General features: G+C 39.9%; 2 protein-coding genes across 9 annotated transcripts in view; one reads left to right on the top strand and one right to left on the bottom strand.

The window, feature by feature from the left end:
* COL28A1 (collagen type XXVIII alpha 1 chain) overlaps nucleotides 1-16,603 on the bottom strand; it is a 201,272-nt gene extending 184,669 nt beyond the window's left edge. For 2 of the 4 annotated variants that reach the window (XM_021674199.2, XM_021674202.2), the window contains exons 1-2: nucleotides 16,532-16,603; nucleotides 14,368-14,455 (exon numbers count right to left, since the gene is read on the bottom strand). The gene's annotated coding sequence lies outside the window, so the exon portion shown is untranslated. Of the gene's footprint in view, nucleotides 1-5,298; nucleotides 5,337-14,367; nucleotides 14,456-15,083; nucleotides 15,131-16,531 lie in introns of those variants that run through there. The other 2 variants (XM_064380376.1, XM_064380375.1) reach the window with 2 other exon arrangements.
* A 233-nt stretch (nucleotides 16,604-16,836) lies between these two features.
* Nucleotides 16,837-24,525, top strand: part of MIOS (meiosis regulator for oocyte development) — a 49,895-nt gene continuing 42,206 nt past the window's right edge. For 3 of the 5 annotated variants that reach the window (XM_064380371.1, XM_012450753.3, XM_064380370.1), the window contains exons 1-4: nucleotides 17,343-17,484; nucleotides 17,828-17,924; nucleotides 22,555-23,888; nucleotides 24,218-24,316. In XM_064380371.1, the coding sequence (XP_064236441.1) occupies nucleotides 22,595-23,888; nucleotides 24,218-24,316 (1,393 nt within the window). In that variant the 5' untranslated portion in view covers nucleotides 17,343-17,484; nucleotides 17,828-17,924; nucleotides 22,555-22,594. Of the gene's footprint in view, nucleotides 16,913-17,162; nucleotides 17,294-17,342; nucleotides 17,485-17,827; nucleotides 17,925-22,554; nucleotides 23,889-24,217; nucleotides 24,317-24,525 lie in introns of those variants that run through there. The other 2 variants (XM_012450754.2, XM_012450755.3) reach the window with 2 other exon arrangements.

Below are 24,525 nucleotides of genomic sequence, written 5' to 3'. Positions count from 1 at the left end.
TGATAGACTGGACAGGGAAAATGTGGCACATATACACCATGGAATATTATGCAGCCATCAAAAACTATGAGTATGTGTCCTTTGTAGGGACATGGGTGAACCTGGAAACCATCATTCTCAGCAAACTGACACAAGAACACAAAATCAAACACCGCATGTTCTCACTCATAGGTGGATGTTGAACAGTGAGAACACATGGACACAGGGAGGGGAGCACTACACACTGGGGTCTGTTGGGGGGAAATAGGAGGGGACAGCGGAGGGTGGGGAGTTGGGGAGAGATAGCACGGGAAGAAATGCCAGATATAGGTGAAGAGGAGGAAGGCAGCAAATCACACTGCCACGTGTGTACCTATGCAACAATCTTGCATGCTCTTCACATGTACCCCAAATCCTAAAATGCAATAAAAAAAAAAGAAAGGAAAACTCTTAGGCAACAAGACATGTATTTAACAAATACAACTTAGCATTTGTACACATTAATATAAGGAGTCATTTCTAAGTAAACAGAGAATGCCTTAGATCTTCAATCAGATGAACAGAATTTAAATGTGTTTGGAGACAAAGTGGAAATGTCAAAATTTACTAAGGCACTCATTTACTTTAAAACCTATGCACCCAAAAGAAGAATTTATTTTCTAAATATGAACTTAGCTTGTTCCAGATGAGAGAAAACAAAACAAAACAAAACAAAACAAAAACCTTAAGCTGCTCACAGGAGATGATTGAGTATCTTCCTAATTTAAATAGTCCCTTCCAGTTAAATTTACTGTCCTGTGGCTCTTTGATATATACTCAATGCAGTTACACTTATTGCATACTTCCAAAGATGGAACATAATAGATATGTACTTCCTTGGCTGATGCTAAATATATATATAGAAATTTTAACTTTTAAACCATTAAATAATTGCCAAGATGTTGGTAATAATTAATGAAAACTAAGCCGCTTTCTAGAAATAAGCTTATTTTCTAATCCACTGTATAAATATTCATCACATAGTAATATTGTTAATAGTCTGAGCACTTGCTTAATTGATACACTATGTATGAATATTCCTTGGGATACATGGTATTATTCCTTCTTCTACCCCAGATTAGAAAAGTGCCCCTTCCTCAAAACCCTTGCTACCTGATAACTGTCAGAATAGCTAGGATGCAACTGACCATCCATGGAGATGTTTAATGTACAACCTGAAGAACTATAGGTCTCTGCCCTGTAACATCTCACTGTTTATGCAATTAACATCTTTGTGTAGAGTTGAAAAATTATTTTTATTTTGCAGTTTGTAGTATATTTACTAAAGATTTAAAATGTTAGTTTAATAAAATGGTTTGCTCATCCTGATTATAGTTAAATGGTACCACTCTGTCAAAAGAGCAGAACTCCATAGGATGCATCATAAAACAACTTTATTTTTCCCCCACTGCCCTTTCTATTGGGGCAGGGGGGAAGGATTTTCCTTGCCACATGGATGAAATCACAAGCAGTGGTCATGAATCTTTGGGTTGGTCTTTGATATAAAAAGTCACTTCTTTCAAATTTAGTTATAAAAACTCTCTTGTTCCAATAATTTAAATGTTTATCTCAGGGAGTAGCCAAAATTCTGAGCTTGAAGTTTCTTCTCTGGAATACTGCAGTAGGAAAGGGGGCACAGTCAACTTTTCCATTTCCCCACTTTGTGTCTCTCTGCCTTGCCCAAACTCATGAATCGCAGTTTCACACACTTCCAGGTAGAAGACAGGAAAGATCTGCTTAGCAAGTCACTGCCTTGTTTTGATTTTGGGAGTTATTCAAGTGATCTCTTTTTCACTGCAGAGCTTGTATGCATTCTTTGGAGACTCTGCTTTACCAGGGATTGCTCATCTGAAATTCTCTTAATGCTGGTCTTAATGCAAGATCTCTTCTCTAGCAGATATAAAATACAATCTCTACCTCACACCATCTTGTTCCCAGCAGAATACCTCCAACATCTCTTGCTGTGGTCACCTCAGTCCTGGTAGATAGTTCTTCAGATTTCTCTAAGCTGACTCTCACCCTTGTAGTCCACATCCCACCTGCAGGGCAAGGCTCACATATCCTCTATCCTGACAAACTCTGAGAGCGAAGGTTATTCCCCACAGGTGCGCCTCACCTCTTGGCCTTTAGAACCAGCCAGCCCCAGTACCTGCGTTTTAAGGCATGGGCCCAAAAGCAGCTCGCCCTGTTCCCTACCCACCTCCATCTTCCAAGATGCACAGATCAAGCTCTCTGTGTAGAACAACACCTACTCCTCACCCCCAGATATCTCCTAAGGGAATTAGGAGTGAGACTCACAGAAAATGAATTTCTCCAAAGAAATCTCTTCCAGACTTTTTAGTCCCTTTATATCTCTCAGAAATGGTTGGATCTTCAGGTTGCAAAATCTTTTCCAGCTCTGCATAGGTAGTAGCATCTGACTGAGGAATGGAGTATTCACCACCTATTGTTCTGTTCCAGTCTAGCAGAGCTTTAGCAAAAACTACAGGTAACAAAGTCTATTTTTAACATCCTGTTACACAAACAAATGTGCTGTGTATGAACTTGAATAAATGTTGCAAGAGCACAGAGAAATGAAAATTGTGCATGGTAGAAATATTTGAATTTTATTATATGTCATTCAATATTGTTTTAACAGTAACATTTTTAAATTTTCAGTTGGAATAAAAGAATGTATATATTGTATAATTTTTCATCATGCATCATTTTTTGATTCAACAAATTATGAGAGAAACAGTGATGACTGTAAAATTTATCCCATCCTCAAGGAATTCACAGTAGAACTACAATAATATAATGTAATATAATAGGTAATAGTATTATAATACTCTCTGTGTACGTGTGTGTGTGTGTGTGTGTGTGTGTGTGTGTTCGTAAAGAGATGGGACTAAAGGAGGTAAAGCAACGTGCTAAGGAGTCCAGACAGAGATAGATGTTACTTCGAGCTGCAGGAGAGTTCAAGGAGGGGCTGGAGGGATGTATCTTGAGGGATGGATAGCATTTGAATTTTCTAAGTCTTGGAGAAGGGCATTCTGGGGGCCGGTGGAGGTGGGGGAAGGAACAAAAGCATGTTATAAGGAAAGTGCTATGGAAAAGTCATTGGAAACAATTCGGTGGGATGGCTCTAGTATGAATTAAGAAATCAAGTGGGAAAAAATATGTTGGGCCAGAGTAGATACGGACAACCTCGTGTTGATAACCCTTTAAAAAAGTTTCAGATGCTTTTATACATGTTACATGAAGAGATAGTCACCATTATATGTAATTTACTAATCTTTAAATAATTAACTATACTTACCTCATTTATACAACGAACATATTGAACATCTATTAATTTAGTAAATGAGATTTCTCTTAAGCACTGTTGCAAACTGAATCCCTCTTCTCAAGTTTAAAGTAGCAGATTCTTTGAAATATTTTTCAAAAAGAGGACAAAATATACCAATAGAACAATAATTATAAAACTGAATAGTGTAAAAGTCATAAAAAGACTCTGGAAGTAAAACTTTGGGAGTAAATTTGTGTCCACATCATCCCTGTTCTGATTCTAATTCTGGCTCTCCTTATGCTTCTGGGTTTTTTTCTCTCTTTCATTGCTTCCTTGGGTTATGATTATACTTAGCCAAGAAAGTCAGGCTTAGCTTCTCAAATGAGCTGCTAATGTTCCAAAATTTAGAGCATGTGAATCAAGTCTGTTATCCATCTGAAGGTTTTCCAGTTACACATTGTACCTTACATCTGAAATAGTCCAAATTACTGACTCAGGACAATCAAATATGCTTTGATTTTTCTGTGACCCAGTCTTTTTCTCAAAATGATCCTGGCCCTGAACACATTGTCTTCGAAGTCTAAGAAACATCTACTTTCCAGTTCTTATTCTGGAAATCTTTTTCTTATTTTACTACCAACAGAAAACTGTTTATATAACTGCTTTGGGTCTAATTATAAAGTTAATTTGATTCATTGAAAATACAAGTTTTTTTCTCATCTCTCAACCATTATGACTTGTAACATGGACACCTTAAGTCAAGGCTGAGGAGTATGGATATTGATCTATAGGGAATGTTAACCAATAGAAGCTTCTAAGTAAAGGGTAGCTTCACGTATGCTTCAGAGGAATCAATCTGGCCTCACAGAAAAGATGAATTAGAATAAATGGGTAGGAACCAGGGAGCCAGAGGCCAACTGGGGAGACTACAGTCTGGGTGAGGAGTAATTAAGACCTAAAGCAGGTCAGTAGCTGTGGGAGCAGAGAGACTGACAGAATGAAGCCACATCATCTGTTTCAAAATCCCAAATGTGATTTACTCAAGTCCTGTTCAATGAGGGATAGAGATCAGGCAGTAAAATGACTGTGGTTTTACTGGGACTAATGGTGCCAATTTGAGAACAATTTTGATAGCTGCTACTTTAGTGCTTCATTGCACATTAGAAGAAATGCACCAAATTACCCACAAATGAAACAGAGACCCTGTGAAAAAGTAATGAGCAAGGCAGGAAATGTTAGCATTGCCCATGTTGCAGTCATCATGCTAAAATTGCTCCAGTTAATAAAGCATCTAATATGCTGCTTGAATCTTATTTGTGCCTTAACTTTGTGGGTATAGGATTATGATGTGTCTATTATGGAATTTAGCATTCTAATCCCTCCAATTATACTCTTAAAAATAACATAACATTCGTTTTTTTCTCATGAAAAACATTTTATATTATAATGTGCATAACAATTATATTCAAATTTAGAAAACACAGAAAAGCACAATGAGGAAAATAATGATCACTTTTAAACCTACCACACAGAGAAATCTACTGTTAAAACTTACCCTTTCAAAATAAGGCTAGGATCATTATAATTATTTCATTCAGTAATATTCCATTCCTGTAACAGTAAACCATAGTGTTTCCTCTATCTTTAAATAGTTTTCTAAGACAGAGGTCAAGCTACTCCAGCCCACCACCTGTTTCTGTAGTTTTGTGGGCGCAGAGCCATGGACATTTGTTTATGTACTATCTATGGCTGCCTTTGCACTCCAAGAGCAAAACTGAATAGTTGTGACAAAGGCAGCATAGCCTGAAGAGCTGGAAATATTTACAATCTGGCTCTTTACAAAAAGTTTGCTAACTCCTGCTTTAAAAGATTATTTTAATGACAGCATATAATTAGATCAAAAAGCAATTCCATTGGCCAGTGCGTGACCCAGTGGTTAGAAGCACAATGCTGGTGCCAGATTGTCTGAGTTTATATCCCAGCACAACCATTTAAGAAACGTATGAGCTTACCTAACTTATTTCACCTCTCTGTGCCTCAGTTTTCTCATCTGCAAAATAGGAAAATTAATAGTATTATCCTCATAAAGTTGTGATGAAGATGTGGCAGACCCTGTGATGCACCTCCAGATTTTTTTTCAGTCATTAGTGACTTCTTCCTTCAGCTCTGGGTAGTGCTGCCAGCAGACAGCCTCAGCTGTTAGCTTTCTTTGGGGACTGCCCTACCCGAGGAAATTGCCTCACTCAAAATCATGCCTCTCTCAAGGCACAGTTCACATTCAATTACACATCCACATCAATGGAATAGTATAAAGGCCTGTGCCCAAGCCCTCAGCTCAGGACAACTCTGGAGGACCAGTCCAATTTCAGAGTTACCCATGGGCTGTCTGAGGCCTTTTTTTGGTATTGCATAGCTGCTCAATTTCCCCTTCTGCCTAATTTCCCTTCTTCCTCTTCCATCCTCAGGTGCTGATCCAAACAATACTCCCTAATGAATATCCTACATCCTAGTCTCCATCTTAGAATCGGTTCCCAGGAAACCTAAGCTGACATGGTATGTTAAATGGGTCTGTATTTAAAAATCTCTGACACAGAATAGATGCTATATATTTATATAATTGTTTTTTAAATAAATAAATAATCCAGTGGGAAAAAGTGGAATGGAAATACAAGTTAAAGAATAAAAAATAGAATAGTGTAAAACTTCCTACAATTGAAGAACAGCTTAATCATAAAATTTTTGTTACAAACTTTAATTATATAGATCAAGCAGTGGTTATTGGTGGAAACAATCCACATTGACAACTGTGAAATATTCCAATGTTAATATATATTCATTTATTTTTATAAACCTTTTTAAAAATGTTTGTGTACTATTTTTTTAAATAGTATGTGTATACATTTGTGGGATACATAAGATGTTTTGATACAAGCATGCAATGTGAAATAATCCAATGCTAATCTTTAAATACAGGTGACAAATACCAATCAGATTCTCATAACATGTTCGGGATCTACATAAACTTGATTCTGGACCTAGTTCAATACACAAGAGTAAGAGAATGACAGTGTAATTACCAATAATTAAACCAAAGTCATAATTTTCCAAATCACTTTTCGTAAGTAAATACATTCTGACATTTTAAAAGTCCAAAGCTACATAAAACTCAAAGCAATCAAACTATTTTTCTACCTGATATTTAAAAAAAAAATTCTGGTGGGAGGACAAGATGGCTGACCAGACACAGCCAGGTAGAACAGCTGCCACCAAGGAACCAAGAGGACTAGAGCACGCCTAACAGATCTTCAGAGGGAATGCACCTAGAGTAGATGGAGGGAAGACACGAAAGCTGGGCTGAAGGAGGAAGAAGCTAAGAACTGTGCATGAGATTACCACACACTGGGACTCATTCCTGGCCCCATTGTCTCCAGGGAAATGGGTGAATTTAACTGGAAAGGAGCAACCCATTCCCACCACAGGCCTCTGGAATCCCAGCAGGAGGAGACCCCCTTGACCAGCATAGACACTCGAGTTGGCAGGAAGAGCTGCTTAGAGAAGTGGTAGGGACAGCACATCAGCTGAGGCAGAGCCTAGAGGGTTTGGTGCAGGAGAAGCTGTAATGGAGCACACCCAGGGAAGCCCATTTTTCCAGGCTCAACTTGTTCCCATAGGAGACTTAAGCCCTAGGGAAACTGTAAGATCTGAACTCTGCAGGGTGATCTTGCCCATCATATGGAGCCAGTTCAACCTGAGCACCTCTTTGTCTGCTGGCCTCTCTCAGAGACCCAGCTTCACCACACCTGCTTGCAGAGCAGCCTCAGGTGCCCTGAGGGCTCACTTCACAGCTTCTGCACTGGCAGACCATGCCTGACTGGTAGACAGCTCCAGAGAGGTGGCCCCCATGGCCTGCCTGCTCCCTCCCTACACTGCAGTTCCCCCAGGCCCACAGCAAGCCCGGGCATTGCTTTCCCAGAGCACATGTGCATGAGCAGGTTTTGCCTTACCTGCCCACCACTGCAGTGTGTGCATGCTCCCTGCCCTGCTACTGCTGCAGTTAGAATGCACTCCACCCTACCCCACCCCACCACCACCACCATTGCAGTTGGTGTCTTGGCAGGCACAGAGCCAGCCAGCCCTACTCCCACCAGTGCCCTGCCCTTGTGCCAACACTGCCCTGGGCGTGAAACTAGGTACAGAGAACAGTGGATTCTCCCCTTGCCTGCAGCACACAGAGAACACACAGTCCTGTGACCACCAGCACTCTACCCACATGCTAACACCACCAGCAGCATGACTGCATGCACAGTTGCCTGCAAACACCACCTACCCCCACCCAGCAGTGCTGCCTCTGCCACTGTGGTGAATGCCCATACGGAAGCAGGTACCCCAGCACCCACTAGTACCCTGCTTCAGCCAACAAGCATGCACCTCACTGTGCTTCTGCTGCCACTGCTGCTGTCATGTGCAGATGAGGATGGATCCCAGTGTTACTGCACTATAAAATGCTTTGGCTAACACTACCCATTAGAGTGTAGTGAATGCAATCTGAACCACCTCACCTCCCCACCTCACCCCTCATACGGTGGATTCCTAACCTCAAGGATTCAGTGAACAACATCAGGGCCCAATACAAGTCCCCCGGAGTTACAGCACACAGTCCAGGAGTTGAGAGCTTCAGCATTGGCCCCCTAAAATCTTCCAAAACCAAAGCCAGTTGGCTGAATCCATCTTATACTACAACCAAACCCTCAAGGTCACCATACTGGGTGAAAGAAAAAAACACCCAAAGGTCAGCAACCTCAAAGATTGAAGAAACATCAACCCACAAAGATGAGAAAGAACCAACCCAAGAACTCTGACAACTCAGAAAGCCAGAGTGCCTTCTTTTCTCCAAATGACCACACCACCTCTCCAGCAAGGGTTCTGAACTAGGCTGAGATGTCTGAAATGACAAAAATAGAATTCAAAATATTAATTTTGAGCCAAAATATGGATAGGAAAAAATACTAGCCTTGAACGTAAATGGCTTCAGGTTCCCCAATTAAAAGGCATCATGGCAAGCTGGATAAAGAACCAAGATCTATTGGTATGCTGTCTTCAAGAGACCCATCTCAAAATTAAAAATGGAGAAAAATCTTTCCAAGCAAATGAAAAACAGAAAAAAATAGGAGTTGCAATCTCAATTTCAGACAAAACAGACTTTAAACCACAAGATCAAAAACGATAAAGAAGGACATTACATAATGATAAAGGGTTCAATTTAACAAGAATACCTAACTATGCTAAATATATATGCACCCAACACACAAGCATCCAGATTCACAAAACAAGTCCATAGAGACCTTCAAAGAGATTTATACTCCCACACAATAATAATGAGAGACTTCAACATCCCACTGACAGTATTAGACAGATCGCTGGGCAGAAAATTAACAGATATTCAGGACCTGAACTCAGCAATAGATCAAATGGACCTGATAGACATCCACAGACCTCTCCATCCAAAAGCAACAGAATATATATTTTTCCTCATCATCACATGGTGCATACTCTAAAATCAACCACATAATTGGACCCAAAACTCTCCTCAGCAAATGAAGAAGAACTGAAATCATAATAACCACTCTCTTGGACCACAGCGCAATCAAATTAGAAATCAAGACTAAGAGACTTGCTCAAAACCATACAATTACATGGAAACTGAGTAACCTACTCCAGAATGACTTTTGAGTAAATAATAAAATTAAGGCAGAAATCAAGAAGCGCTTTTAAATTAGTAAGAACAAAGATACAATGTACCAGAATCTCTGGGACACAGATAAGGCAGTGTTAAGAGGAAAATTTATAGCACTAAATCCCCAAATTAAAAAGTTAGAAATATCTCAATTTAACAACCTAACATCTACAACTAAAAGAACTAGAGAACCAAGAGCAAACTGACCCCAAAGCTAACAGAAGACAAGAAATAACCAAAATCAGAGATGAGCTAAATGAGATTGAAACACAAAAAAAAATTCAAAAGATCAGTGAATCCAGGAGTTTTTTTTTTTAATTAATGAAATATACCACTAGCTAGACTAATAAAAAAGAAAAAGAGAAGATCCAAATAAGCACAATTAGAAACAACAAAAGGGACATTACCATTGACTCCACAGAAATATAAATAACCATCAGAGAACATTATGCACACCTCTATGTACATAAACTAGAAAATCTAAAAGAAATAGATAAATTCCTGGACACATACACCTTCCCAAGGGCCAGGAAGAAGTTGAATCCCTGAATAGACCAATAACAAGCTCTGAAATGGAATTAGTAGCAGACTACCAATTAAAAAAATAAAAATAAAAGCCCAGGACCAGACAGATTCATAGATGAATTCTACCAGAGCTGGTACCATTTCTACTTGAAACCATTCAAAAAAATTGAGGCAGAGGGACTCCTTCCTAACTCATTCCATGAAGCCAGCATCATCCTGATACCAAAACCTGGCAGAGACACAACAAAAAAAGAAAACTTCAGGTCAATATCTTTGATGAACCTTGATGCAAAAATTTTCAACAAAATACTGGCAAACTAAATCCAGAAGAACATCAAAAGCTATCTACCATGATCAAGTAGGTTTTATCTCTGCAATGCAAGGTTGGTTCAACATATGCAAATCAATAAACGTGATTTGTCTCATAAATAGAACTAAAGACCAAAAACCATGATTATCTCAATAGATGCAGAAGAGCTTTTGATAAAATTCAACATCGCTTCATGTTTTTTTTTAAAAAAAAAAACCTCTCAATAAACTAGGTATGGAATGAACATACTTCAAAATAATAACAGCCATCTATGACAAACCCACAGCCAACATCATACTGAATGGGCAAAAGCTAGAAGCATTTCCCTTGAAAATCAGCACAAGACAAGATGCCCTCCATCATCACTCCTATTCAACATAGTATTGGAAGTCTTAGCTAGAGCAATCAGGCAAGAGAAAGAAAGAAAGGGCATCCAAATAGGAAGAGAAGTCAAACTATCCCTGTTTGCAGATGACACAATCCTATAGGTAGAAAACCCCATAGTCTTTACCCAAAAGCTCCTTCAGCTTATAAATAACTTCAGCAAAGTCTCAGGATACAGAATCAATGCACAAAAATCAACAGCATTTCTATATACCAACAGCAGTCAAGCCAAGAGCCAAATCGCAAACACAATCCCATTCACAATTGCCAGAAAAAAAAAAAAAGAGTAAAATACCTAGGAATACAGCTAACCAGAAAGGTGAAAGATCTCTACAAGGAGAACTACAAAACACAGCTCAAAGAAATCAGAGATGACACAAACAAATGAAAAACATGTTCCATGTTCATAGATAGGAAGAATCAATATTGTTAAAATGACCACACTGCCCAAAGCAATTTAGAGATTCAATGTTACTTCTATCAAACTACCAAAGGCATTCTTTGCAGAACTAGAAAAAACTATTTTAAAATTCATATGGAACCAAAAAAGAGCCTGAATAGCCAAAGCACTCCTAATCAAAAAGAACAAAGCTGGAGGCATCCCACTACATGACTCCAAACCATACTACAGGGCTACAGTAACCAAAACAGAAAGGTACAGGTACAAAAACAGACACATTGACCAATGGAACAGAATAGAAAGCCCAGAAATAAGGCTGTACACCTACAACAATCTGATCTTCAACAAGGCTGACAAAAATAAGCAATGGGGAAGGGACTCCCTATTCAATAAATGGTGCTGAGATAACTGGCTAGCTATATGCAGAAGATTGAAACTAGATCCCTTCCTTATACCATACACAAAAATTAACTCACTATAAAAACCCTGGAAGACAACCTAGGCAATACTATTCTGGATGTAGGAACGGACAAAGATTTCATGACAAAGACACCGAAAACAGCTGCAACAAAAGCAAATATTGACAAATGGGATTTAATTAAACTAAAGAGCTTCTGTGCAGCAAAAGAAACTATCAACAGAGTAAACAGACAACCTGCAGAAAGGGAGAAAAATTTTGCAAGCTATGCAACTGATAAAGGTCAAATATCCAGCATCTATAAGGAACTGAAACAAATTTATGAGCAAGAACGAAACCCTATTAAAAAGTAGGCAAAGGATATGAACAGACACTTTTCAAAAGAAGACATACATGTGGCCAACAAGCAAATGAAAAAAAAGCTCATCACTGATCATTAGAAAAATGCAAATCAAAACCACAACGAGATACCATCTCATACTAGTTAGAATGGCTGTTATTGAAAAGTCAAAAAATAACAGATGCTGGCAAGGTTGCCAAGAAAAAGGAATACTTACACACTGTTAATGAGAGTATCAATTAGCTCATCAATGGTGGAAAACAGTGTAGCGATTCCTTAAAGACCTGAAAACAGAACTATCATTTGACCCAGCAATCCTATTACTGGATATATATCCAAAGGAATATAAATCATTCTATTATAAAGACACATGCACATGTATGTTTACTGTGGTACTATTCATAATAACAAACACAAGGAATCAACCTAAGCACCCATCAATGGTAGACTGGATAAAGGAAATGTGCTAAATATACACCATGGAATACTATGCAGCCGTAAAAATGAATGAGATCATGTCCTCTGCAGGAACATGGATGGACCTGGAGGTCATTAGCCTTAGCAAACTAATGCAGGAACAAAAAACAAAATACTGCATGTTCTCATTTATAAGTGGAAACTAAAAGATGAGAACACATGGACACATAGCGGGAAACAACAGACGTTGGGGCCTACCAGGAGTGGAGGGAAGGAGGCAGAGGATCAGGAAAAATAACTAACAGGAACTAGGCTTAATCCCTGGGTAACTAAATAATCTGTACAACAAACCCCCATAACACGAGTTTACCTATATAGCAAACCTGCACATGTATCCATGAACCTAAAACAAAAGTTTTAAAAAAATCTTCTTTGTCCTATTTAAACGTAAATCTTGTTATTGAGGTAAATCTGAATTCACGTGATATATTTTATCAAATTTTTCCAAACCCATTTTTTTTTTTTTTTTTTTTTTGAGACAGGGTCTCTCTCTGTTGCCCAGGCTGGAGTGCAGTATCACAGTCTTGGCTCACTGCAACCTCCGCCTCCTGGTTTCAAGTGAGTTTCCTGCCTCCTGAGTAGCTGGGACTACAAGTGTGCACCACCATGCCTTGCTAATATCTTGCTTGTATTTTTTAATAGAGATATGGTTTCACCATGTTGGTCAGGCTAGTCTTGAACTTCTGACCTCAGGTGACCCACCAGCCTCAGCCTCCTAAAGTGCTGGGATTATAGGTGCGAGCCACCATGCCTAGCTCTGTTTTGTTTACAATTTAAAGATTTAAAAAATATTAGAAATCATATACTTGACAACTATGTAAATTGATTTTGACAATGTTAATCCCAAAATGTATGAAGAAGTGTACTGATTTTAGAAATGTATTTGGGTATATGCTAGAAAACATTTTGAAGGCCAGTATTTTAAGATATCTCAGATCTTCTGATATTCAACCTTTGTGAAAAGATTTCCTAAGCCATTGCACATGTTTACAGCGCCTTCATTTCAGCTTGATACCTCCTCAGCCTCCATCTAAAAGCGAAACTTGCTCTCAGATACAGAATGATTTTGTTTATGTGGAAATAAAAAGAATTGGGATTAGCCAGTCACAGACTCCGCAAAATGTTCCAGTACTGTAGTAACTGAATTGCTGCCAGGAGCAGCTGTAAATAAGGAATAAATTGGCTGTCCTTCAACTGCTATCCTTTTTGTTTTAAAACCGTAACAAAAATACTGTCCTGATAACCACAGCATAAATGAAGAAGCTGAAAAAGAACATCCTGGCCGGGCGCGGTGGCTCCTTCCTGTAATCTCAACACTTTGGGAGGCTAAGGCAGGTGGATCACTAGAGGTCAGGAGTTTGAGACCAGCCTGACCAACACGGTGAAACACTGTCTCTACTGAAAATACAAAAAGTAGCTGGGCGTGGTGGCGCATGCCTGTAATCCCAGTTACTTGGGGGGCTGAGGCAGGAGAATTACTTGAACCCGGGAGGCAGAGGTTGCAGTGAGTCGAGACTGCGTCACTGCAATCCAGCCTACGCGACAGAGAGAGTCTCCATCTCAAAAAAAAAAAAAAAAAAAAAAAAAAAAAAAAAAAAATCCTATTAGGGATACAAAAGTTTAAATTTAAAACAAAATACTGAGACTGAACTACAGCAGCTTTAGGATCTACTGTAAAACACATGTTTAGTAAAGGCAACTAGTGTCATCTCAGACCAGTCTGTCAAGTTCTCTGCTATGGTTTACTGTTTCCAAAAGATATAAAGCACTCACCCAGCTCACTAAATGTTTTTTGGATACCTACGCAACAGGTGCTCAAGGAAATCCAAAGTTCTACACTAAAAGATTGCTACCCACAAGGATGTTGTTTTAGTGGAGAAGAGGAATCAGTTTCCAAGAAGACTGAGAAAAGTGTCACTTATTCCTGTTAGGGGCTTTAGAGGAACTGGTGGCAATATGAAAAAATATATACTTTCACAAAGCTTGAGTGGAAAAGGAAGTTGAAAAAAGAACATTAGCTGGAGGGGGATGTAGACTAGAGAAAGATGTTGATTTAGGATTTATTCAACAAACTTTTGTTGACCAGGTACTCTTTATTAGGCACTGTTTTACATCCTGGGGATTAAGTAGAAAATAAAGTAGACAAAGCTCCTCTGTTTTAGTTAGGGAATTAGCTAAGCTGCTCTAACAGGGCCAAACAAACAAAGACTTTTTTAAAGAACAAAGTTTATTTTCTCTTACATAATGGTCCAGAAGTCTGTGATCGATGCAAGGGAGAAGATGCCCCAGCTCCCTGAGATTAGTTTGGGACTTAGGCTAGTGAGAACAGCTTTGCCTTCCTTAATACATGGCTTCCATTTCCAGTATGTATCTCTTTTTGCCATTTGCCAGACAGCAGGAAGAGGGAAGAGAAAGTGTATAGCAAGGAGCTTTCATTTTAAGGGACATGATCCCAGTTCTACTCACATCTGTAGCTTTTTTATATAGCCTTACCTGGCTGAAAGGGAGGCCAAGGAATATCATGTCTAAGTGGGTCACCAAATGTCCTGCTCAAATTTGAATGTAGAGTTATTTCTTCTTACTAAAAAGAAAAAAAAAAAAAACAGGATGAAAACTGGGGATAAGGAAAAGACACAGTCTAGAAATAGACAACTATAGGAAAGTAAAGAGACGGCAACATATGTGAAGTTGTGGTAAATAACATGAAGACAATAACAAAGGAGCTAATTTATAGGTAGTCAGTGACAAGTGAGTAGAGTCCTGAGTGAAGGGAGAGTATGACTCATGTAGATTACTGCATTCCAGGCAGAGGGAATAGCTAGTGAAGAAGCTCTGAGGCAAGAGCATGCTTGCCATGTTTAAGGGACAGTGAAGTCACAGAGACAAAAGACAAACCAGAAGAAAGTGATGATATGGAACCAAGTGAATGAGATATTTCAAGAGAGAGGAAGTAGTCAAGAAAAACAAAAGTTGCAAGGGTGAAGCTTTGGCCATTGAAACTGGCAGCATGGAGGACATATGTGACCTTGACTAGTGGCAGTTTTGGTGGCATAGTGGGCACAAAGGACTGAATGGAGTGACTTCAAGGGAGACAGGAGGAAGTGGAATTACAGAAAGCAAATATGGTCCTCTTCTTTGAAGAGAAAATTGGAATGACTTGAGTATGTGTTGAAAGTAAAGAGCCAGTAGAAATGGAGAGGCTAAGATACTTGGAAGTGGAGCAATTGATGGTGCAAGGTCTCAGAAGAGGAGAAATATTCAGGGTTCCTCCTTTTACTTTTTGTTACCTAAAAGAAGACAAGAATGGGAGAGAATCAAGATGTTGGAGAAGGGAAGGAGGAAGTAGTGGGAGGCTGTGGAAATTCTACCTAATAGATATTTCTTTCTGAAGTAGGAGGCAGTGTCAGCTCCTGAGTGCAAGCAGAAAAGTTGTCCTCAACTATGTATAATAGGAGTGGATAAGGAAAAGATTTGTATTGATCTGAGGTTTTGTGGGGGTTTGAGGCCAGGGCCAAATCCATTGAGAAGATTGGCAAGATAGCGTTTGAAATGACAAATACTGTCGTGTCTCCCCTCAGTAATGCAGCACTTTCTTCAGCCTATACTCTTCTAATGGCAGGATTGGAAAGGCAATACTCTCCCCAAACTCATCATCTTACCAAAACCATCTGCCATGAAGATCATCAGGACTAAAGCTCGTTATGCTGTTTATAGCCATCACCCCCACAAGCCCAAGACCACCCACGTTTAAGCATGAACAGACAAGCAAAGACTGTCAGACATCTGAAGACTGCCTCGGGCTCAGACGTGTGACACCTGGGGCAGCACCATTCACTCAGGTTTGGGAACAAAAATCCTGGAATCCTCTTTCACGGTCATTCACTTGGTCAATCACCAAGCTCTATTCATCCCACTTTCTAAATATTCCCCAGGGCACTCACTTCTCTCCACGCCCACTCTCCATGCCACTGGTAACCTGCCTTTCCGTCATTCCTCATTCTGATACTCCATCCCTCCAGCTCTCTGCACAAAAACTGATCATACCACTTGCCTAATTAAAAACTTTCGATGACTCTACCACTGCCTTTAGGAAAAAGTCTATCCGAACTCACTAAACTGGTTTCCAAACCCTTTGTGTCAGCATCTTAGTCTCTCTCCGCTTCCTCTGCTCACTCATCCATACCTACTGCCTCCTCACTGCTATGTCTTCTCCTACCTAGCACGTGCTCTTCCTCAGTCCTGAAGGCTCTTCTCTTTCAGCTCTCACTGCACTGTTCTCTTTCCTGGCTAATCCCATACTCATCCTTCTCGTCTCAGCCAAGTGGTCCTTAAGGAAGTTTTGCTGACGCCGGACACTGAGCGAGCGTCCTTCCCGTGTAGCACTGTGTTAGCCCTACCAAGCCATCGCTCTCCTTGCCTGTTTCCAGGCGGGACCGTGTCTTTTCACCTCACTGCTGTCTCCTCACTTCACTGCTGTCTCCTCAGCATTCCGGCATAGTGCTGGGTACATAACAGGTGCTAAAGACAAGTTTGTGGAATAACTAAATGAGTGAATAAATCATTAACCAAATATCTTTCGTCTCCTACTACATCATTTGCAAAAATATGTTTAATAGAAATTAAAATCGACCCAGTGACGTAGAGTGTGCGACCTTACTTGAAAACGACAGAGGTGGTTCTGAGAGGCAGTCCCAGCCTAGGAACCCGGGGATCCAGCCTGCAGACCCATGGGCGGGGCCTACGGGCCTGAGGCTTTCTGGCGGAAGGCGGGGCCTCCTGGCCAGTGACCCCGCCCCGAGGCTGGGCGCCTCCCGGGCGGGGAAGGGCGGGGCTCGCGGCGGGAAACTCCCCTTCCAAGGCCCAGGCTCGGCTGCGCGTCCCCAAGGCTTGGTAGTGGGGTCTTGGGCCCCAGCTCCAGTGGTCCAGGGCACCAGCCGCGCAGCCGCGGCCGCCATCTTGCCCGCGTCCGGGCTCCTGCGACAGGAGGGGCGGTGTCCTGACCGGAAGCGGCTGTGCGGCGGCGGCGCTGCTATCTCAGGTCAGAGAGTGCGACTCGGGCTGCGTCTCCGCTCTGGGGAGCGCTGCGATCGCAGCGAAGGGCCCAAGATAGCCTAGTTGAAAGGCCTGGGCGTCTCGGCGGGGAGTGCGTTCCGCGCTGTGGGGTCATCGTGCCTGGCGGCCGGGGGCCTCACAGGGAGCTACCGGCGCGCGGGGACCTCCTCGGGGCGCAGGGGCCACGCTGCAGCCTTCGCCGCGGCAGGCTTGTAGGGAGCGGCGGCCTAGCCTTTCCCCTGAGGTTCAGTCAGGTGCCTGGAGCGGGAGAGTCGCACTCACATTCCTGCTTTACCCGGAATTGCAATGTGCCCTGTTCCAGTTGTACCCTATGAAATACTGTGCTTCTTAAACGGCCTATCTCCCGGTGAGCTCTGTTCTCTTCGGATGAATGAAACCCTCACACATGTTGTGGACTTTGCTGAATTGCTTAGCAAATTACTGCTTTTGCAGGCCTTTTATATATTTTAAGGGTAATTTGGATATGTGCAGTGCATCTCCTTGAAGATGCTGATGGTGGAAATTTCTCTTTAACCGCCCTCGTTGTAATTTGCCACGGTAAGAAAAGTAAAAGATAACATCAGAAAGCATGCGATTGGATACTTTGTACACTTAGTAGTATTGTAGTGTGTTGGACTTCACGGTCCAGTAGCCACATGGATTGAGATGTTCTGTAAGTGTAAAATACACATCCGATTTCCCAGACACGGTACCAAAAATATGTGTATATAAATCCTTACTGATAATTTTTGTGGTGATTACATATTGAAAGGATAATGCTGTTGATATGTTGGCTAAATAAAATGTATTTTTAAACTTAATTCCACCCATTTTTACTTTTTAAATGTGGCTACTAGAAATTTTTAAATCATATGGCTCACACTGTACTTCTTTTGGACAGTGCTGTTCCAGATATTCTGGTGAATGAACACAGAATCAGCATTGCTTTCCTTTGCTGAGAAACCACTGATGGGAAGTGAGACTTGTTAAACTTGAAGGTGAGGATATAAATATAAGCTGTAATTATTGCATACCGCACCCCTTCAACACTTAATTTTTTAATGTCTCCAGCATTTGGAAAAAACATTAACTTTCAGGGCTCATTAAGGGAATGGTAGTGATACTAACATCTGTGTGATATGAAGAGCTCATTTCAGTCGATTGTCACAACTTTGTGAGATGGAAATGTGATAGATTTTATCTCCGTTTTATGGTTTTGGAGTAATTACAAGATTTGTTAGAATCTGAGCTAGGGAGTGGCTGTAGGATTTCTGGCTCTAGATTGTTTTGTTTACACCAAATTCTTAGTGATGTATGTTCACGAGCAAGGAACTGTTTATACTGTGTATTAGATGGTGAAAAAAATACATTTCTTAAAAGGGTAGACATAGATGCAGCTCTCTATACAGGGCTAGTCTTCTGATGTGCAACCCGTGCAGTAGCACAGAGCCCAGCATTTAGAATGGCTAGCACTTACTTTAATGGCCAGTCTGCTATCAGTTTCTTGACATTTAAAAAATTTTTAGGCTGGGCATGGTGGCTCGTGCCTGTAATCCCACCGCTTTGGGAGACCAAGACAGGCGGATCACCTGAAGTCAGGAGTTCAAGACCAACCTGCTCAACATGGTGAAACTCTGTTTCTACTAAAAATACAAAAAATTAGCCGGGTGTGGTGGTGGTGGACTCTTGTAGTCCCAGCTACTCAGGAGGCTGAGGCAGGAGAATCGCTTGAACCCAGGAGGCAGAGGTTGCAGTGAGCCAAGATTGCACCACTGCACTCTAGCCCGGGCAACAAGAGCCAAACTCCGTCTCAAATAATAATAATAATTTTTAAATAAGGGCCCTGCATTTTTATTTTGCACCTGGAAGTTGAGAGACCTTGGACAAGCACCAAAACATCTGGTCTTCACTTTACTCCTACATGAAATGAGAAGAATTTGCTAGTCTTTTTCTCTCAAGTTCTGTGATTCTGTATAAATTACTGTCATCAGATTTTGTGAATGGCAGTATAAATATTTTAGGTGCATAACATCAAGAAATGCTGGTGATTCTGCATTGAGAGTCATGTAAATTAAAGTTTTTAAAATTACACTAAAACTTTGTAAGATGGATTTTTCTATGTGCCATCAAGTTTGCTCACCACAGACCATTGGTATAAAGAATAGGATTGTGGAACGAAAGCCTAGATAAAAAATTTGTTTATTTAAACATTGATTTTTCAGTGAGATGGGAAAATGGGCCAGATCTCGTGATGTCTTCAATTAAGAGGTTTCCTTTGTTTGTGAGGGTGCAAGTATGAACCCTTACTTGGCAGTATCTGTTCCTTTTCTTTGCTATCATAGCTGCTTCCTATTACATGAGGTCCCTCTCTTCCTCCTCATTCTTAAATGTTTAAAATCTCTTTAAGGTTTCACTTAATTTTATCACTACAGTGCTGGTTTTCTTTAGACGAGAGACTTCATCTGCTCATGTTCACTGCTGTGTTCCCAGCTTTAAAACAATGCCTAGAACATAGAAGGTGCCCAATCAATAGTTACAGAATAAATGAAAGACAGTATGTTAGAGTAATTCTCTGTTAGGATGGCTTACTTTGGGGCTCTTGCCCATCATTAGAACCAGTTTGGATAGCAGACACTTTAATCTTGGCTGGAGCCAACCTCTGCTAGGAAGGGTAGAAGTGGAAGCACGAGGAAATAGGTAAAACTTGGAGATAGCAATTGTGAGAAGTGTCAGAGGGACCATTCAGCACATGCATTTATTTAGCAAATATTTATTAACTTCCTACTAAGTACCTACCACTGTGCTGGGGACTAGAGGTGCAATGGAACACAAAAAAATACTTCACCTGCTCTCATGGAGTGTATAATGCAGTAGAAGAGACAGAGATGGATGATTCAGGGGAAAGAATACAACTTATTGACAGTGTATGTCTGACTAACCTGACCTGGACTAGGGAGGAAATAGAGAGTGGTTGATGTCAAGGATCAGCAGGTGTTGACTGCCTTCAAGAGGAAACATCATTTGCAAAGGTATGGTGATGGGGGAGGAGGGTATACTCTAGGAAGTGAAAAGGATGGTATAAAAGGACAGCAAGAATGTTGTGCCATGAGGCGTGTGCAGTAGGCAGAGACCAAAAGCATGTAAGGTTTTATAGGTTAGATTGAAGATTTTCAACGCTATACTAAGAGCAGCTGGAGACCATTAGAGGATTTTAAGCAAAGAAGGATAGCCTGGTCAAGTTTTTGTTGTAAAAGGATTATTACTCTTATAGCCTATAAAGCAGAATTTCTGAAGGACCAGGGGAAAGATGACTAAAAGAAAAGCTGAGCCAGTACCACATACCAGATATGTTATATACCTTGATTTCCTGAAATCGGTTTTCAGAGGCTTGAGACTATGCTCAGTGTCGTAGCACTTGGAAGCCTGAGTGAGGAGACAAGATGGTAAATAATTGGGTTGATCTGGGATTGGGGAAAGGCAAACCCAAAGTGGCAAGGAAGTGAATATATTGAGGGTGCTAGTAAAAATATAATTGAAATGATTGATCCTGGGCTTGAGAAATACTAAAGAAGGAAATAAAACCAGTATAAAAATTTTTAAATTAGTGGTCCCCAACCTTTTTGGCACCAGGGACTGGTTTCATGGAAGACAATTTTCTCACTGACAGGGGTGGGGGCTGGTTTCAGGATGATTCAAGCGCATTACATTTATGGTGTACTTTATTTCTATTATTTACATTGTACTATATAATGAAGTAATTACACAACTCACCATAATGTAGAATCGGTGGGAGCCCTGAGCTTGTTTTCCTGCAACTAGACGGTACCACATAGGGGTGATAGGAGACAGTGACAGATCATCAGGCATTAGATTCTCATAAGGAGCATACAACCTAGATCCCTCGCATGCACAGTTCACAACAGGGTTTGCCCTCCTGTTAGAAGCTAATGCTGCTGCTGCTCTGACAGGAGGCAGAGTTCAAGCGGCAGTGCCAGAGATGGGGAGTGACTGTAAATACAGGGGAAACTGCTTTGCTCCCTTGCCTGCTGCTCACCTCCTGCTGTGTGCCTGGTTCCTAACAGGCCAGGGACATGGACTGCTCTATGGCCCTGGAGGTTGGGGACCCCTGGTCTAAATTATATGAGTCTATGAAATTTTAGACTGGTAATTCCTAACTGAAACTCTTGCAAGATTAAAAAGAAAAGCAATTATGTTTGAGTTGAACTATTTAGTATGTCTTTATTAGAAGTCTATGCCAGACTCTATATGTAGCACTATGGATAGGGAGATAAGTGAACCATAGCTTTACCCTATGAGAACTGACAACCTAGTTGTACAGATATTAATTGCAATGAAGATTTTAAGTATGTTCATTCATTTTGAATCTAAACTATTCCTTTTGCCAGCCTCAGTTAGAAATAGGCATTTAAATTTTTGTAGTCAACCTTAATTATTGAAACACCATTTTAAACTATAGCTATATTTAGTTTGTGCTTCTAATACTAGAATATTTACTTTTTTCAAAATTCTACTTTAACACTTATTCAAAGTTTGCAGAACCAAAAACTGAAAGAGCCTCTAATGATCACTTAATTCAGTTTCTCCAAATGTATGTGCATATCACTGATCATAAGATGCTTTGTAGATAAAACAGAAACGTTTTTAATAGTTATATATTTCAGTGTATGTTAAAAAATACAATTAGCATAGCATGCCATGATTCATGGACCTTATGAAGAGATTAAAGTCAATTTTCAGATTTTAAAAATGAGTCAGTTTAAAGCAAAATATTAGTGGCACAGGTTGCTACCTGACTGAGGTTTGGCAAATAACTAATCTAAAGCAACTCTTACATTAGGTATATGAGAAAACAAAGGGGTTCCCCACACACAATGACTTTTCTGAGGCATATAACTAATATAGGCAGAGCTAGGACTAGAACTCAGGTTTGCTCAGTACATTCCAGTGTTTATTCTGCAGTACAAGGCTGCTGCTTATTACTGAAAGCTGAAGAAAGCTCTTAGTATGGCATTGTACTTTAAATCTCTAGTGTTCATTACAATGGCCACATATGGTTATTTATATTGAAATTAGTTAAAATTAGGGTTTAAAATATGAACTAGTCACATTTCTAGTGCTCAGTAGCTACATGTGGCTAGTGGTTACCATATTGGACAGCATGAACATAGAACATTTCTGTCACTGCAGAAAGTTTTATTGGGCAGTGTTGCTTTAAACTATTGCTTAGGAACATGATTCATAATGCTTTTAAGTTTTCCCCCTTCAAAGGCTTAACACTTAATAATTTGCTTACCACACTGAAGTTGTTATAACCCTGAAGTTAAACTGAAGGTTCTAGCAACAGTGCAATTAAGATAATTGATCATAGGAAATATAGCCAGGATTGGAGTCTCAGATTCCTACTGGCTCATTTTATTGAAAGTGGTTGTTCTTTCTCCCTTTTTTCAATAAATATTTTCTTGAATTCATAGCAGATAGAAGAAACACAAATCTATTGAAAAAGAAGTTTCTTGAATAGAGAATTTTCTGACTTTCTAAGTAGTTTATTCAATGTAAGAATTATATTTTGTTGTTATTTTAAAATTTTTTATTTTTAAACATTTTCAGTGAATGGACCTGAGTGGACCCTTTGAGCACATCAGTAAACATGAGCGGTACCAAACCAGATATTTTGTGGGCACCACACCAGGTTGACAGATTTGTTGTGTGTGACTCAGAACTAAGTCTTTATCATGTGGAATCTACTGTGAATTCAGAACTCAAAGCTGGATCTTTACGTTTATCTGAAGACTCTGCAGCTACGTTACTGTCAATAAATTCAGATACACCCTATATGAAATGTGTTGCCTGGTATCTCAATTATGATCCTGAATGTCTGCTGGCAGTTGGACAAGCAAATGGTCGAGTTGTACTTACAAGTCTTGGCCAAGATCATAACTCAAAATTCAAAGATTTGATAGGAAAAGAGTTTGTTCCAAAACATGCCAGACAGTGTAATACCCTTGCCTGGAATCCACTGGATAGTAACTGGCTTGCTGCTGGTTTAGATAAGCACAGAGCTGACTTTTCAGTGCTAATATGGGATATCTGCAGCAAATACACTCCTGATATAGTTCCCATGGAAAAAGTGAGACTTTCAGCAGGTGAAACTGAAACAACATTATTAGTAACAAAACCTCTTTATGAGTTAGGACAGAATGACGCTTGTCTCTCTCTTTGTTGGCTTCCACGAGACCAGAAACTTCTTCTTGCTGGTATGCATCGTAACCTAGCTATATTTGATCTTCGGAATACAAGCCAAAAGATGTTTGTAAATACAAAAGCTGTTCAGGGTGTGACAGTAGACCCCTATTTCCACGATCGTGTTGCTTCCTTCTATGAAGGTCAGGTTGCAATATGGGATCTTAGAAAATTTGAGAAGCCAGTTTTGACTTTGACTGAGCAACCAAAACCCTTAACAAAAGTAGCATGGTGTCCCACTAGGACTGGTCTACTTGCCACTTTAACAAGGGATAGTAATATTATTAGATTATATGATATGCAGCATACACCCACTCCCATTGGGGATGAAACTGAGCCCACAATAATTGAAAGAAGTGTACAACCTTGTGACAATTACATTGCTTCCTTTGCATGGCATCCAACAAGTCAAAATCGAATGATAGTTGTAACTCCCAACCGAACAATGTCTGACTTCACTGTTTTTGAAAGGATATCTCTTGCCTGGAGCCCAATTACATCTTTAATGTGGGCCTGTGGTCGTCATTTGTATGAATGTACAGAAGAAGAAAATGATAATTCTTTAGAAAAAGATATAGCAACGAAGATGCGCCTTCGGGCTTTATCGAGGTATGGACTTGATACAGAGCAGGTGTGGAGAAACCACATTTTAGCTGGAAATGAAGATCCACAGCTCAAGTCACTCTGGTATACTCTGCACTATATCCTTTGCGTTGTGAATTTTGTGAGGTGAATCAGGTAGAAGTATTCTTGAAGTTTGCTGAAAGGTCAGTCTATAAATATGTTGAATGTTTTATATACAAATACAAGTTACATAATACTAACATTATGAAGTAAAATTGCTCTAAACCCTTGAACTTGAAATACCACTTTGTAGATTGTGTAGGAGGAAGAAAAGTATCTCTGCAATAGAGTAGAACCTCCTTATTTGCACTGACACCTGTTATGAATTGGCTCCAAATAAAAATAAATTTAGCTTTGAAATATTTTATTGTGCATTATCACTAGTATTTCCTATGCATTTAAATACTTATGAAGCAATATACAGAAGATATGGATCAGAAATCTCCAGGCAACAAAGGATCGTTGGTTTATGCAGGAATTAAATCAATTGTAAAGTCATCTTTGGGTAAGAAAATTCCATTTCATTTTCTCCAATATGTTTATAACTTTTGTACCTTTATTTTGCTCCTATCATTTGGCAGAAATTATCTAGTTATTTCAGGATCATGTACATAAATATTCTTTTTTTGTTTTTTGATTAGCTATTTCAGTGAATTGTTGAGTTAAATGCATAATTGTATTTATATCCAAAACCTTTTTTGCAGGAAATCTTAA

Source organism: Aotus nancymaae, unplaced genomic scaffold, assembly GCF_030222135.1.
Source record: "Aotus nancymaae isolate 86718 unplaced genomic scaffold, 86718_ANA_hifiasm-v0.15.2.pri h1tg000025l, whole genome shotgun sequence".
Lineage (NCBI taxonomy): Eukaryota > Metazoa > Chordata > Mammalia > Primates > Aotidae > Aotus > Aotus nancymaae.
Note: the sequence above shows the minus strand (reverse complement) of the source record. Positions and strands in the feature narration are given on the sequence as shown.